General features: G+C 44.4%; 1 protein-coding gene across 1 annotated transcript in view; it reads left to right on the plus strand.

The window, feature by feature from the left end:
* Positions 1–17817, plus strand: part of LOC140740438 (hydrocephalus-inducing protein-like) — a 579330-nt gene that overhangs the window by 96619 nt on the left and 464894 nt on the right. Inside the window, exon 8 of the mRNA XM_073069569.1 lies at positions 10652–10780. Coding sequence (XP_072925670.1) covers positions 10652–10780 — 129 coding nt within the window. The remainder of the gene's footprint in view (positions 1–10651; positions 10781–17817) is intronic.

A 17817-nucleotide genomic window follows, 5' to 3' on the forward strand; every position in this document is an offset into this window, starting at 1 on the left:
AACCTCATGTATGCTGCCTTCTTCCACCCGACTAGATTTTCCACTTCACTTGTCACCCATGGTTCCATCACCCTACCATTCTTTATCTTCCTCACCAGGACAAATTTATCCCTAACATCTTGCAAGAGATCCTTAAACATTGACCACAAGTCCATAGTACATTTCCCTGCAAAAACATCATCCTAATTCACACCTACAAGTTCTAGCCTTATAGCCTCATAATTTGTCCTTCCCCAATTAAAAATGTTCCTGTCCTCTCTGATTCTATCCTTTTCCATGATAATGCTAAAGGCCAGGGAGCGGTGGTCACTGTCCCCCAGATGCTCACCCACTGACAGACCAGTGACCTGACCTGGTTCATTACCTAATACTAGATCTAGTATGGCATTCCCCCTAGTCGGCCTGTCAACATACTGTGACAGGAATCCATCCTGGACACACTTAACAAACTCTGCCCCATCTAAACCCATGGAACTAATCAAGTGCCAATCAATATTAGGGAAGTTAAAGTCACCCATGATAACAACCCTGTTATTTTTGCACCTTTCCAAAATCTGCCTCCCAATCTGCTCCTCGGTATCTCTGCTGCTACCAGGGGGCCTATTGAGTACCCCCAGTAGAGTAACTACTCCCTTCCTGTTCCTGACTTCCATCCATACTGACTCAAAAGAGGATCCTGCTACATTACCCACCCTTTCTGCGGCTGTAATAGTATCCCTGACCAGTAATGCCACCCCTCCTCCCCTTCCCCCCACCCCCCGTTCCCTTTTAAAGCACTGAAATCCAGAAATATTGAGAACCCACTACATCATAATTCCATGTACGTATCCAAGCTCTCAGTTCATCACCTTAGTTCCTGATGCTTCTTGCATTGAAGTACGCACACTTTAGCCCTTCTACCTTACTACCTTTACACCCTTTATTCTGCTTCTCTTTCCTCAAAGCCTGTCTATATGTTGTTTGCTTTTAGTATAGTCCTTCATTGCCTTCTACTGTTGTTCAGTTGGGTGAGACTGTATTTGCCTAGCTGCATGTTGGTCTATTCAGTCATAGCTAAATTATTATCTTCTCATCCTGTTCTGCAATGTTAAACCTGGTGATCCAGGAGGATATGCTAAAGGATTTTTCCATGATTCCATCTTATTTCTGCTCTATAACTCCTCACAAAATGAAATACATTTTCTACCAAGACCTAGAAAATATTAATGTTAGCTAAAACATGACATGTCGAACACATGTCAGGTAATGACCAGTTCCTACAAGAATGGATCTAAGTATTTGCCTTTACATTCAATGGCTTTACCATGGCTGATTCTAAATGTTAAGGGATTCTACTTATTCCTTAGTGTGTCGAGAGACCTAACTGAGGATGGTTGGAGTCCAAGTGCCCTAGACTAGAATAGTGACACATTACGAGATAGAGATGAACATAGGGTTTCTAACTAGATGCTACACAAGAATCAAAGTAGAGCTGATGATTGAGCACCGAATCTCTCAGGTGTTCTTTAAATATTAAAATCCTGGCGCCAAACAATGGCTGCCAATTAGTGGGATGTGCCTGACTCTTTAAAGGGGCTGTGCCAGCTATCCATATTCCAGAGAGTTCGAGCGTCTGAACTCCGGAAACTGGCGCAGTCAGGTACAGAGCATAACAGGACCCCCTCCCCTGTGGCCGACCGCTGATGGGCCTAGCTGCTCGGAGAGATGATGATGGTAGTCATGAATGTGAGCTGGATCCAGGATGTCCCTTTCAGGAACCCAGCACTATTGCTCAGGTCCAAATCCTTCTCTGTCCATGGGAACTGTTGAATACCCTGAATAGTTTGTGAATCCAGAATTCTTCTTATGGTGAAGACCTGCTTCCCATCGCTGTATCTGGGTGGTGGCATGGCTGATGGTAGTGGGGCTAAAGTACTGGTGCCTACAGGTTTTAGTTTGGAAATGTGGAAAGTGGGATTGATATTGAGGATCTTGGGGATCTGCAATATGAAAGCCACCGGGTTTACTTTCTTGAGAAACTTGAGGGTCCAATAAACTTGGGTGCCAACTTCTTAGACTTCACCTGGAGAGACTATTCCTGAGTAGACAGCCAGACCAGGCTGCAGAGCTGGTCCCTGTCTTCTCCTGTAGTTAGCTTTCATTTCAGCCTTATGGACAGAAGTCAACAAAACCTCCTTTGCCCTAGTCCATTTTTCCTTGCAGTGTTGGACTAGATCTTTGGCCGTATGAACCCCAGCCACAGCCTGCTGCTCAGAGAAGAGTGGTGGAACATGCCAAAATGGCATTCAAATGGGGACACTTCATGTGGAAAATACTGTAAAGTTTTGTAGGTGACTTCTGCCCACATCAAATGGGCACACTATTCATCTTGTTTGTCTGTGACCAGGCATCTCAGGGTTCGTTCCATGTCCTGGTTAACCCACTCTGTCTGGTCATAGGACTGTGAGACGAAACCAAGAGGAAAGACTTGCTGTCACCCTGATCAGTGTACAGAACATCCTACAAAAACATGAAGCGGATTGTGGACCCCAAACCGATACACCGTCTACCAGAAATCCATGGGTCCTGAAGACGAAGTAGGTGATCTCAGCAGTCTTTGCCACTGATGGTAGTTTGTCCAACACAATGAATTTGCAGGCTTTTGAAAAGCAATCTACAATTACCATGATGACTTAAGCCTATGACAAAATCCATGCAGATCTGTGCCTGTGGTCTGTTTGGAACAGGTAGAGGATGAAGGAACCCTTGATGTTGGGTGTGGGGCTTCTTATTGCAGACAGACTCCTTGCATGCCCACACATATTGTCAGACCTCTTTAGCCATTCCAGGCCACCAGTATCTTCTCTTATTGAACTAGAAGGTCCTGACAACACCTGGGCAAGTGGTCATTCTAAATGTGTACCCCCTTTGAAGTAACTTAAACTTGACAAAACTTGGGATGAACAGACCGGCCTTGGGAATATCTCCTCACACCTGGCCTTGTAAACAAGTGTGTCAATTCTCCAACAAATTGGTGCTATCACCTTAGCTTATATGCTGCCGGACCTGCTGAGTTCATCCAGCTTGTTTGTACGTGTTGATTCTCTCTTTTGGGTTTGTCTAACTGACAAAACAAGGCATCTGATTTTTGATTCTTTGATCCCGGTCGATAGGTCAAAGCAAAATTGAACTGGTTAAAGAAAAGAGACCACCTGGCCTGCCTGGAATTCAGTCTTTTGGCTTATTGAATATAAACCAGGTTTTTGTGGTCTGTCCATACAATAAAAGGGTTCTTAGGCCTCTCAAGCCTGTGATGCCATTCCTCCAGTGCCAACTTGACTGCAAACAGCTCTCTATTTCTGATGTCATAGTTCACCTCTGCCAAGGATAGCCACCTGTAGAAGAATGCACACGGATATAGTTTATTGTCTGAAGGCATGTGTTGAGACAACACTGCATGCTCTCCGACTTCCGAGGTGTCCACCTCCACAATGAGGGAAGGTCCGGGTTAGGTGAAACCAAAACGGTGGCTGTCGTGAACTGGTGTTTGAGTTCTGCAACAATCCAAGCAAAAGAGCCCGTGGATCTCTTCATTAGTGATGTCAGTGCAGATGCTACTGAGCTGAAGCTCCTGATGAACTTTCTGTAAAAGTTGGCAAATCCCAGCAATGGTTGAACTTGTTTCACATTGGATAGTTGTGGCCAGTCAGAGACTGTGTCTTACTAGGTCCATTTTGAGACTGTCATTAGAGATGATATAACTCCAAAATGAAATGATGGTTATGTGAAATTTGGATTTTTCCAGCTTGACATTACATCTGTGATCTAGAAGCCTCTCTAAGATATCTCTGACATGAACGACGTGCTCCTCCATGGACTTTGGGAAAATTAGGATGCCATCTCAGTAGACGAAGGCATACTTATGGAGAGCATCCCAAAGCTGTCATTTATAAAGGCCTGGAGAATTGCTGGCACGTTTGCAAGGCCGAAGGACATGACCCGATACTCATAGTGCCCTGTCGGTGTGTTGAATGCTGTCATCCACTTGTTACCCTCCTTTATGCGGACCAGATTGCACACACTCCGCAAGTCTTGCCCCTTAGAGAATCTTGAAGGCAGTGTTCATAAGTGGCCATTGTTTGATTCAGCCCTCTATAATCAATGCATGGCCACAAGCTCCTGTCCTTTTTCTGTACAAAGAAGAAGCCTGCACTGTACGATGATGTGGAGAGTTGAATGAATCCCATGGCAAGAGCCTCCTTTTTGTACTCCATAGTCCTTCTCTCCAGGCTTGAGAGCACCTATTATCAACCCCATGAAGGACAAGTATCTGGCAGTAGACCTATTGCACTGTCAGAGGGTTGGTGAGGTGCAAGAATCAAGGCCTTTCTCTTGGTGAAGGCCCCTTTCTAATCCTTGTAGATGGAAGAGATCTTGACCAGCTTGGGTGTTGCTACTAAATCCTCCAAAAATGACACCTGAGGCTCTTTAGGTAATGGGAGTGATTCCACAAATCTCAGAGTTCACTGGAGTCTTTTGTTGAAAGAGAGACCAAATCTTCATTTGTATCCTCAGATGATGGCAGGGAGGTGCTACAAATTATCTTTGCACTCCTAGGACTAGACTCCAAGGATCAACGTTTAGGAGCCTTTCCCTTAGATGGGACCTGGTGACTGATTCCCATAGGCTTTGCTGCCACGGCTCCAGATTGTTTGGGCATCTCATTGGCAGGCCTTTTGGCTTGCCCCTGAACTAGAGACCCTCTCTCTCCAGTTCCAGCACACCCCCGACTAGATGGTGTTGGGACTTGCACTGTCGTACTGACTGGAGCTGGCTTGTCTGCCCTTGGAGGCCGGACCAGGTCTCCCAAAGGCCCCAAGTTACCACAAGCAAAAGTCTGCGTCCACATCGGCTACTGGCCTCAGGAGAGTCTGGGGATTGGAACTCCAAACCGAAAACATTCCCTCTTGCAACATCTTGACCATGCAATGACTTTTCCTTCCTTCTAGTTCATGGAAGAGCTATGTTCGGACAACCAAGGGTGCCCAAGGATTAAGGGTATGTAAGGAGAATTGATTATATGGAAACAAATGTCCTCTGCATGTTCCCCATTCTCATTCACAAAACCGATATCTGCAGTAGGATCTGCCTGGGCCCAAGAGGACAACCATCTAGAGCAGTTGTTGGCATGGGCTTCCTCAACTCCTGAGAGGTATTTTGAGCCAGTGGGCAGTCTCCAGGTCCAGGAAATTACCAGCTGCTCCAGAGTCCACAAAGGCCTTCACCTCTCGCTGGTTCCTTCCCCAGGAGATCTCCACCTTCAGCACAACACCAGAATCAGTAGGATTGGGAGTACTGGCTTCTAATGTCATAGTCCTCCTGACACTGGACGGTCTTAGTAGTTCTCCTGATGGCAGCAGCTTCGACTTATAGGTATCCTGCTTCCCCACAGTAATAGCAGCAACCTTGACTCCAACGCTGGAATCTCTCATCAGTGGAGAGTCTTGTGCAGCCGATTTGCATTGGCTCAACAGGATCTGGTGCAGGAGATGGGCTGGTTAATATCTGACGAATTGGATCTGTGATGCATTGAGGCCAGGCGTAGGCTAGCCCTCTTCAACCACCTGAGATAGTCACACTTTCAAACAATCAAGCCTCTAAGTCCTCTGCCGGTTCTTCCAAGTCAAGGGCATCCTTTAATTTACCTTAGAGTCCATAGTGGTACAGAGCGGTCAAGGCCTTCTCATGCCAGCCACACTTTTCGGCCAAAGTCCGAACCTTACTAATATTGTTGGCTGTTGACCGACTATCCTAATACATCTTCATCAGATGGTCTGAGGCTCTGTTACCTCCAGTGGGATGATGGCATTTATTGAATTCTTCTGAATCAGAACAGATCTCTGACCTCTATTCCCAATGCACGGTGGCCCAGGCCAAGTCTCTCCTGGTCAGGAAAGCGATGATGAAGGCCTCCTTTCCGCACTCCATGGGAACTGGATGGCTGCATTTCAAACACCAATGAACACTGATTGAGGAAGACGTGGCAAGAGCCCTGGTCAACGCTGAATTTCTGTTGGGTCAGAAGATGGACTTACTCCACAGAGTGATTCTGGCTTCCTCCTAACAACAATTGGTGCTTGGCGACCTGAAGGTTGTGAATCTCCTGGCTCTGTCTTGAAGTTTTCTCACTGTTGCTTTCTACAGCTGATGAGAGGCTCCGATACCCTGCTGAGTCCATGTTAGGCTGAATTGTACTGTGACAAGAGACGTAGGCGAGGGTGGTTAGAGAGCTGGAGTATCCAAGGCTAGAGCTGAAACATGATGTGAGACTGAAATGAAAGCAGGGTTTTAAACTAGACACTAGATGAAAATCAAAGTAGAGCTGACAATCGAACACCAAACCTTAGTTCAGGTGCTCTTTAAATATTAAAATCCTGGCACCAAAACATCACCACCAATTAGTGGGGCTGATCTGAATCTTTAAGGGGGCCATGCCAACTATTCATATTCTGGAGTGTCAGAGTGTCTAAACCCGGAAGTTGTCACGGTTGCGTCCATATCATAACACTTAGCCCAGTTATTTCTGACCAGTAGTAACAACCATAGTGCCAAATCTGTGGGGAGGCTATACTAGGTTGCTTGAAACATTGAATTTAGAAGCCTAGATTTATAATCCAGGGTAAGATTTCACTTATCTTTAAAAAAGAATGGAATTGAATTTATTCAGTGATTGAATTTAAATACTTATCAGAGTCAAGAAGTGGTGTTGGAGTGTTGTATTGTCATTCAGGTGTAACCGGTATGTAACTGCGGGCCAGAGTAATTGCGCTGTCAGATGACTTGTAAACCATTCTAAACATCTACTTTAAGAGTAAAATTAGTTGGACTTCGCAGCATGTAGGATTGAGTCAAACTAGATCCAAATGTAGCAAAGTCACTCCTTCAGGAGCAAGTGAATAAATTTGAAGTGCATTTCCATCAAGTAACCAAGCAACAGTCCAAAGCTGCTTTCACAAAACTTACTCCACAAAGCACAAGGGCAGCCCGAGCTTGGGAACATCACCAACGTCATCCTTCATGACTGTTAGATCTATAGTTTGGAGTTTCCTACTGACTGTGGGAATCCACTCACCTAAACGACTATACCAGCCTAAAGAGAAACTCATCACCTCCTTATCTATTGCAGTTCTGAATGGACAGCAATTACAGGCATTGCTAATGATATTCTAATCCCATAACCCCACAATTGAATAAGTATATATTCAAAACTGTGAATAGAAACTTATTCACAAACAAGAGAAAATCTGAGCAACACACACAAAGTGCTGGAGGAACTCAGCAGACTAGAGAGCATCAATGGAAAAAAGTATAGTCGACTTTTCGGGCTGAAACCCTTTGGCAGGACCTGACCCACGACTGTGCTGCAACACATCATCAAGTTCGCCGATGACATGACCGTGGTAGGTCTCATCAGCAAGAATGACAAGTCAGCTTACAGAGAGGAGGTGCAGTGGCTAACGGACTGGTGCAAAGCCAACAACCTGTCTCTGAATGTGAACAAAACAAAAGAGATGGTTATTGACTTCAGGAGGGCATGGAGCGACCACTCCCGCTGAACATCGACGGCTCCTCGGTGTTCACCAAATTTCTTGGTGTTCACCTGGTGGAGAATCTCACCTGGTTCCTCAACACCAGCTTCATAGCAAAGAAAGCCCAGCAGTGTCGCTACTTTCTACGAAGGCTGAGAAAAGTCCATCTCCCACCTCCCATCCTTATCATATTCTACAGGGGTTGCATTGAGAGCATCCTGAGCAGCTGCATCACTGCCTGGTTCGGAAATTGTACCATCTCGGATCGCAAGACCCTGCAGCGGATAATGAGATCTGCTGAGAAGATCATCGGGGTCTCGCTTCCCGCCATCATGGACATTTACACTACATGCTGCATCCGAAAAGCAAACAGCATTATGAAGGACCCCACACACCCCTCATACAAACTCTTCTCCCTCCTGTCATCTGGGAAAAGGCATCAAAGCATTCGGGCTGTCACGACCAGACTATGTAACAGTTTCTTCCCCCAAGCTATCAGACTCCTCAATACCCAGAGCCTGGACTGACACCTTACTCCCCAATTGTCCTGTTTATTATTTATTGTATTGCCTACACTGTTTTGTGCACTTTATGCAGTCCTGGATAGGTCTGTATTCTAGCGTAGTTGTTTTTTTTGGGTTTTTTTACGTAGTTCAGTCTAGTTTTTGTACTGTGTCATGTAACACCATGGTCCTGAAAAATGTCTCATTTTTACTATGCACTGTACCAGCAGTTATGGTCGAAATGACAATAAAAGTGACTTGACTTGGCTTGACTTGAAATGTCGACTATTCTTTTTTTCCATAGATGCTGCCTGGCCTGTTGAGTTCCTCCAGTTTTTTTGTGTATGTTGGTTGACAAGATACTTCTTCAAGATTCATATTTCATGTGCTTGTGACTAAGCTTTTGCCCTTTCGTGTGCTCTTTCATCCAAAATACTAACTCAGTGCACTTTGCTGTACAAGGTTCAAAACTGAATTCACTTCAGCTAATTCCAAACGTTCTGCTCTGTCTGGCTGATTGCCACAGGAACCTGCTCCATTCACTCACTAACATTGTTCAGTCTTGAACTGGACTGACTTTACTTCTTGACGTACAAAAAAGCTGGATGAACTCAGCAGGTCGGGCAGCATCCGTTAAAAGGAGTAGTCAACGTTTCGGGCTGAGACCCTTCGTCAGGACTAAAGAGGGAGGGGGCAGGGGTCCGATAAAGAAGGTGGGGGGAGGGTGGGAAGGAGAAGGCTGGTAGGCGCCAGGTGAAAAACCAATCAGAGGAAAGATCAAGGGGTGGGGGAGGGGAAGCAGGGAGGGGATAGGCCGGAGAGGTGAAGAAGGAATGTAAGGGGAAAGCACTATGGGTAGTAGAAGAAGGTAGAATCATGAGAGATGTGATAGGCAGCTGGAAGAGGAGACAGAGTGAAAGTAGGATGGGGGTTCACCTTTCTGACCTGCTGAGTTCATCCAGCTTTTTTGTACATCTTGATTTGACCACAGCATCTGCAGTGTCCTTTATGTTGACTTTACTTCTTACATCCTTCACATACATGAGTAAAAATCTTTACGTTACATCTCCATCTAAATGTGCAATTTGCAATCACAGTAATTTATAATAATTTATAATAAATAGAACAGTCAGTGTAATATAGAGTACACTCAAGTCAGCATGAGTTAATCATTCTGATGGTCTGGTGGAAGAAGCTGTCCTGAAGCCTGTTGGTCCTGGTTTTTATGCTGCGGTACCGTTTCCCGGATGGTAGCAGCTGGAATAAATTGTGGTTGGGGTGACTCGGGTCCCCAGTGATCATGTGGGCCCTTTTTACACATCTGTCTCTGTAAATATCCTGAATCATGGGAGGTTCACAACTACAGATGCACTGGGCTGTCTGCACCACTCTCTGCTGTAAAGGGAGGTACAGTTCCCATACTAGGCAATAATGCAGCCAATCAAGATGCTCTCATTGTGCCCCTGTAGAAGGTTCTGAGGATTTGGGGGCCCATACCAAACTTCCTCAACCATCTGAAGTGAAAGAGACGCTGTTGTGCCTTTTTCACCGCACAGCTAGTGTGTATAGATCATGTGAGATCCTCAGTGATGTGGATGCTGAGGAACTTAAACCTTTTCACTCTCTCAACCCCATATCCATTGATGTCAATAGGGGTTAACCCAGCTCCATTCCTCCTGTAATCCACAACCAGCTTCCTTGTTTTTGCAACATTGAGGGAGAAGTTCTTTTCTTCACACCACTGTGTCAGAGAGATGACTTCTTCTCTACACATTGCCTTTGGTTGCAAACCAAGTATCCCATCCTCAGCACTATCACTCTGGTTCCTGTTCCCCTGCCAAATTAACTTGATCAACTGTAGTAAACCTGCCTGCAAGTATATTGGTTTCAGATGTAACCCGACCCTTTTGTACAGGTCGTGCCTTCCCCTGTAGAGATCCTAATGATTCATAAATCTGAACCCCACCCTCCTGCACTAGTTCCTCAGTCATGCATTCACCTGCCAAATCATCGTATTCTTACCTCACTGGTAATCCAGAGATCACTCCCCTGGATATCCTGTTTTTCAGCTTTCTACCTTGCTCCATAAAATCTCTCTTCAGGACTTCCTCATCTCGTCCACCTATGTCACTAGTGCCAGTGTGCGCCAGGACTTCTGGTTGCTCACCTTTGCCCTTGAGAATGCCATGGACCCGATCTGAGACACCTGGGAGGAAACAAACCATCTAGGTGTCTTTCATACCCACAGAATCTCATCTCTTTTACTCTGACTATGGAATCTCCTATCAACACTGCAGTCCTCTTCACCTCTCGGTTCTGCTGAGGCACAGGACAGTCTTAATGCCAGAGACTCGGTTAATGTCTCTTCCCCTGGTAGATTGTCCTCCTCAGCATAACTAAAGTAGCTGAGATTGTTTTTGGTGGGGAGGGTGAATGTGCAGTTTTGGCTTGAAAAGGGCTTCAGTTTAATCATGCTTAAACTGGGTGATAGACTGGTTGACCAATGGAATAGATTTTAACTGTTTACAGTAATTCCATGTGGCATTTATATTGCCTCAATACCTACTTGCTTGTTCCTAGCAGTTCACCTGTCTGCAGAAGAGGAACAGAAACAGAGCAGCTGAAAACAAATGAAAGCAACGATCAAACAAAACTCACAGATGAAGCTTCCATTCAGGAATCTGCCTTGCTTACTGAGGATGATGACAGGTTAGAAAATATAAATGATTCTGAGCAGAAATTAGGCTAGTTTAGAGTTGTTTCATATGGAATAACCTGTACATATAATAAGTACATAAGAGCATAAGAAATAGGAGCAGGAGAAGGCAATCTAGCCATGGAGTCACCGATTTGCCATTTCCCAATAACCCTTAATTCCTTTACTATACAAAAATCTGCCTAGCACTGTCTTCAATGTATTTAATAAGGTAGCTTCCCTGGGCAGAAAATCGCACAGATTCATTCTGCTCTGGGAAAAGCGGTTTCTCCTCATCTCTGTCCAAAATCTATTCCTCCAAATCTTGAGGTTATGCCCCCAGCTATAGTTTCACTTACCAGTAGAAACAACTTTCCTGCCTATTCTTTTATATTTTATATTGTTCTATAAGATCTCCTTTCATTCTTCTGAATTCTGGCGAGTACAATCCCAAGCGACCTAATTTCTCCTCATAGGCTAACCCCCATCTCTGGAATTAACCTGGTGAACCTTCTCTGCACTCCCTTCAATGCCAGTATTTATTTATTTTATTTATTATTAAGTGCAATCGTGAACAATAGCCAGATCAGAAATGCTGATCAAGTCAACTAGTTCCCAAAGAGAACTCTGATAGGCCAATCAGATGGTTCGCTGCTGCTCAGCGATAGAACACAAAAAAAATCATACGTACAATAAAGAAACTTTAAAATATAGTAGAAATACTGGAGTCATGATGATCATGATGAAGTCTGCTGGAGAGAGACATTTATACACATGCTGTCCTCCATAATTCAGAGAGATTGAAGGATAAGGTTACAGGGTGACAAAATGTGACAGGAGCACTTGATCTCACAAGTGCTTTTGAAAGTCAGGTATTAACCCTACCTGCCCATAACCAAGCATTGCCATCCTGGTCCCCTTCATGATAGCTTATGAAGAAGTTTGTGACTTCCTTCCCAGACACGATAGGTGTTTGTTCACTCGACTCTTGAAGGCTTGGACCCCATCGTCGCAGATGTTTCCAACCACAGCATCTGGAAGGCTGTTCCAAATTCTGATAGCACAGTGAAGGAAGCTTCTGTCCAGTGTGTAGGTTCTGGCATCAGGCACAGAAACAGCATGAGCAGGCATAGATGAACTTGATCGTGTGGTGCGCCGTCTCTCGTAAGATGAAGGCAGCATGGCGTGAAGGTCTGTAGGGCTGTGGCTGGTGTGCATTTTGTATAGCACAGTAGCTGCAGCAACCTGTCGTCTGTGGTGTAAGCTACTGATGGCTAGCTTCTCACGAGCTGTGGCTTCATCTACACCTATAATCCTGAGAGCCTTTCTGTGAATGGAATCAAGCTGGCTGAGGACAGTCTGTGAGGCATTCATCCATGATAAGCAGGCATACTTCATGATACTTTGTACCTGGGCTTTGTAAACCGTGGCTCTGCCCTCTTTGTTTAGTTTGGATGCTACTTTCCACAGAGCTCCAAGCCTTTGTCCAGCCTTCTTTGAAATAGACAATAGACAATAGGTGCAGAAGTAGACCATTCGGCCCTTTGAGCCTGCACCGCCATTCTGAGATCATGGCTGATCATCTACTATCAATACCCGGTTCCTGCCTTGTCCCCATATCCCTTGATTCCCCTATCCATAAGATACCTATCTAGCTCCTTCTTGAAAGCATCCAGAGAATTGGCCTCCACTGCCTTCCGAGGCAGTGCATTCCAGACCCCCACAACTCTCTGGGAGAAGAAGTTTTTCCTTAACTCTGTCCTAAATGACCTACCCCTTATTCTCAAACCATGCCCTCTGGTACTGGACTCTCCCAGCATCTGGAACATATTTCCTGCCTCAATCTTGTCCAATCCCTTAATAATCTTATATGTTGCAATCAGATCCCCTCTCAATCTCCTTAATTCCAGTGTGTACAAGCCCAGTCTCTCTAACCTCTCTGCGTAAGACAGTCCGGACATCCCAGGAATTAACCTCATGAATCTATGCTGCACTTCCTCTACAGCCAGGATGTCCTTCCTTAACCCTGGAGACCAAAACTGTACACAATACTCCAGGTGTGGTCTCACCAGGGTCCTGTACAAATGCAAAAGGATTTCCTTGCTCTTGTACTCAATTCCCTTTGTAATAAAGGCCAACATTCCATTAGCCTTCTTCACTGCCTGCTGCACTTGCTCATTCACCTTCAGTGACTGATGAACAAGGACTCCTAGATCTCTTTGTATTTCTCCCTTACCGAACTCTACACTGTTCAGATAATAATCTGCCTTCCTGTTCTTACTCCCAAAGTGGATAACCTCACACTTATTCACATTAAACGTCATCTGCCAAGTATCTGCCCACTCACCCAGCCTATCCAAGTTACCCTGAATTCTCCTAACATCCTCATCACATGTCACACTAACACCCAGCTTAGTATCATCAGCAAACTTGCTGATGTTATTCTCAATGCCTTCATCTAAATCGTTGATGTAAATCGTAAACAGCTGTGGTCCCAATTCCGAGCCCTGTGGCACCCCACTAGTCACCACCTGCCATTCCGAGAAAAACCCATTCACTGTTACCCTTTGCTTTCTATCTGCCAACCAGTTTTCTATCCATGTCAATATCTTCCCCCCAATACCATGAGCTCTGATTTTACCCGCCAATCTCCTATGTGGGACCTTATCAAATGCCTTCTGAAAATCAAGGTACACTACATCCACTGGATCTCCCTTGTCTAACTTCCTGGTTACATCCTCGAAAAACTCCAATAGATTAGTCAAGCATGATTTGCCCTTGGTAAATCCATGCTGGCTCGGCCCAATCCTATCACTGCTATCTAGATATGCCACTATTTCATCTTTAATAATGGACTCTAGCATCTTCCCCATTACTGATGTTAGGCTGACAGGATGATCATTCTCTGTTTTCTCCCTCCCTCCTTTCTTAAAAAGTGGGATAACATTAGCCATTCTCCAATCCTCAGGAACTGATCCTGAATCTAAGGAACATTGGAAAATGATTACCAATGCATTCGCAATTTCCAGAGCTACCTCCTTTAGTACCCTAGGATGCAGAGCATCTGGACCTGGGGATTTGTTAGCCTTCAGTCCCATCAGTCTACTCATCACCATTTCCTTTCTAATGTCAATCTGTTTCATTTCCTCTGTTACCCTATGTCCTTGGCCCATCCATACATCTGGGAGATTGCTTGTGTCTTCCCTAGTGAAGACAGATCTAAAGTACTTATTAAATTCTTCTGCCATTTCTCTGTTTCCCATAACAATTTCACCCAATTCATTCTTCAAGGGCCCAACATTGTTCTTAACTATCTTCTTTCTCTTCACATACCTAAAAAAGCTTTTGCTATCCTCCTTTATATTCCTGGCTAGCTTGCGTTCGTACCTCATTTTTTCTCCCCGTATTGCCTTTTTAGTTAAGTTCTGTTGTTCCTTAAAAATTTCCCAATCATCTGTCTACCCACTCACTTAGCTCTGTCATACTTTTTTTTTAAATGCTATGCAATCTCTGACTTCCTTTGTCAACCACTGTGGCCTCTTTCCCCCCTTTGAATCCTTCCTTCTCCGGGGGATGAACTGATTTTGCACCTTGTGCATTATTCCCAAGAATACCTGCCATTGCTGTTCCACTGTCTTTTCTGCTAGGATATCAGTTCATTTAACTTTGACCAGCTCCTCCCTCATGGCTCCATAGTCTCCTTTGTTCAACTGCAACACTAACACTTCCGATCTGCCCTTATCCTTCTCAAATTGCAGAAAAAAACTTATCATATTATGATCACTACCTCCTAATGGCTCCTTTACTTCAAGATCGCTTATCAAATCCTGTTCATTACACAACACTAAATCCAGAATAGCCTTGTCCCTGGTTGGCTCTCGTACAAGCTGTTCCAAGAATGCATCCCGTAGGCACTCTACAAACTCCCTATCCTGGGGTCCAGCACCAACCTGATTCTCCCAGTTCACCTGCATGTTGAAATCCCCCATAACTACTGCGACATTACCTTTGCCACATGCCAATGTTAACTCCCTATTCAACTTGCACCCAATATCCATGCTACTGTTTGGTGGCCTGTAGACAACACCCATTAGGGTCTTTTTGCCCTTACTGTTCCTCAGTTCTATCCACACAGACTCTACTTCTCCTGATCCTATGTCCCCCTTTGCAAAGGACTGAATCTCATTCCTCACCAACAGGGCCACCCCACCCCCTCTGCCCACATTTCTGTCCCTACGATAGCACGTATACCCTTGAACATTCATTTCCCAGGTCTGATCTCCCTGCAGCCATGTCTCCGTTATCCCAAAAACATCATAGTTACCCATTCGCACCTGAGCTTCAAGCTCATCCGCCTTATTTCTGACACTTCGTGCATTCAGATGTAGAATTTTTAGCCCATTTCTCCTCTCTCTGTTTAAATCGCTGCCTATTGTGCTTAATCCAGCTCCCGAAACTCCCATCAGGCTATATGCCCCTTGAATTTTGTTGTCCTTCCTAAATTTAGTTATTCTTTCTGCACATTTAACTCCATGTTCCGTCAGACCATCCCTCTGTACATGTGTCCTCCTTATCACTTGTTCCGCCTCACCTTTCTCTACTACACACTTAATATTCTGGAACCGTGTAGTCCCCACCTGTCCTTTATTCTTCATCTCGCTATCCTCTCTCACATTCTGGATCCCCGCCCCCTGCAAATTTAGTTTAACCCCCCCCCCCCCCCACCGAGCAGCACTAGCAAACTTTCCTGCAAGTATGTTAGTACCGCTCCAGTTCAGGTGTAAACAGTCCCGTCGGAACAGATCCCACCTTCCCTCAAAGAGGAAGTCTATTTACCTCTTTATATTCTGGCCTTAAATTTCTCAGATAGTATCCAGTGAACCTCTGTTTTGCTTGTGTCAATTTTCCAGAGAGTCATCAGGAGACACACCAAGGAAACAGGCCCCTCAGCCCAGTGTCCACACCAACCATCATCTATTTAAACTAATTCTACATTAAGCCTGTTTTATTCTCCCCATATTCCCATCAACTCTCCCCTTATTCTACCACTCATGTACAGGCAATTTATTGCAACCAGTGAATATAGGTTTGCTCTATTTGTACCAGTCATGATTTTATAACCTATCAACAAATTTCATAATTGTTGTTCTAATAAAAAACCCAGGTTCCCCCAGTCTAACCTGGGAACTGAAATCCTTCCTCATTGGAATAATTATGGTAAATTATGGATACATTCTGGATACAGGCACCATTGACAAGTAACTGTGCTGACAAGATTGTGATGTTAACAGTTTCTACAAATCCATATCAATTGGAGGGAAATAAACATAACAGATATGAATTTCCATGTTCCTGATTGAGACAATAAATATTCAAGTATTTCTGAGTGAAAAATTAGTCTGGTTCACCTGCGATTTTAAGGATCTGAGAGATTTGCATTAGGCTGGTTTAATGTTGCTTGGTCTTCTGCCTGCAGAATGTTCTAAGTTCATAACATAGATCAAGATAAGGAAAGAAAGCTGAATTATTAGATAGCAATCAAGTTATGTGAGGAGTTGTATCATTTCTTTTTTTTTCCAATCTATAAAGTTGGCTGTTCAGAACACTCATGTAAGTTTATTGTCTGTTTTAGAAAGGGAGCTGTACCAACTGTGATGGAATTGAATTGACTTTTGGAGGTGGAGCAAGTCCTGCAACATAATATAGTAGGATTAAGCTGTGACCTATTGAGATTTTCTGTTGCCTGGCACTAGAGGGGTAACTCTAATTTAATGAGCTGACTTGGAAATTATCATAGAACCATAAGTCCAAAAGACTCAAAGGCAGAATTAAAGCGTTTGGCTCATCTCTTCGGCTCTGCCGTTCCATCATAGATAGATGGCACTATTTCTCCACTGTAATACTGATACTTCTGATTTTAGCTGCTTCCTCTTAAACTGTAGAGTGAATTCTATCATTTAATGATCCCTGTCTCCTAAGGCTTCCTTTACCTTCAGCTCCCTAATCAAATCTTGTTCACTGCACAACACTCCATCCAGAATTGCCTTTCCCCTAGTGGACTCAACCAGAAGCTGCTCTGAAAAGCCATCTCGTAGGCATTCTACAAATTCCTTTTCTTGGAATCCAGCAGCCACCTGATATTCCCAATCCACCTGCATATTGAAATCTCCTGTGACTATTTTCCCTCGCCTCCTTCCATCTTCTTCAATTCCTTACTCTGACCTTCCTCTTACCTCTTCTCCTGATCTGCCTGTCAATTCTCCCTGGTCCCCATCTTTCCCTTTCTCCATTGGTCCATTCTCCTTTCTTCTCAGATTCCTTCTTCTCCAGCCCTTTTCCTTTTCCACTTATCACCTCGCAGCTTTTCACTTCATCCACCCACCCTGCTTCACCTATCGCCATCTAAATTGTATCCCTTCCCCTCTCCCATTTTCTTATTCTGGCTTCTCCCCCCCCCCCCCCCCCCCCCTTCTGTTCTGGTCTAATGTTTCTCCCCATTTATCAATGCTGAGCTCCTCTAGCATTTTCTGTGTGTTGCTCTGGATTTCCAGCACCTGCAGATTCTCCTGTGTTTACGGTGTAAGATGGATATCGGACCTGAAGCTGCCTTTTGCTACTCAGCTAGTTATGTTAGCTTTAAACCCTTAGTGTGGAATTGGAATGAACTGAATGTTTGTTGATAAACATTTGTTTATCTGTTGATTTGAAGCCTAGGAGAGCTGAGGTCTGTAACAGAACCCTTTGTGTATCTGACTATAACTCTTATTCCCTGTGATTTAAATAAAGCAGCTGTGGGTTTTTATAAAATGCCTCCCACATTTTATGATATAAATGTATCATGATTACCAGCAGTATTTTTCATATTTTCATTCAAGATGGTCCCTCAAGCCAATGTTAGCTGTCAGAGTAATTGCATCAATTCTATCCCACCCATCCCATTCCCTTCCCTGTAATCATGCCTATCGATCCTCTCCTAATTCCCCTACCACCTACCCAAACTAGGAGACATTTGCCCCTTTGGGATGCGGAAGGAAATTGGAGTACCCGGAAC

This window comes from Hemitrygon akajei, chromosome 17, assembly GCF_048418815.1.
Source record: "Hemitrygon akajei chromosome 17, sHemAka1.3, whole genome shotgun sequence".
Taxonomy (NCBI): domain Eukaryota; kingdom Metazoa; phylum Chordata; class Chondrichthyes; order Myliobatiformes; family Dasyatidae; genus Hemitrygon; species Hemitrygon akajei.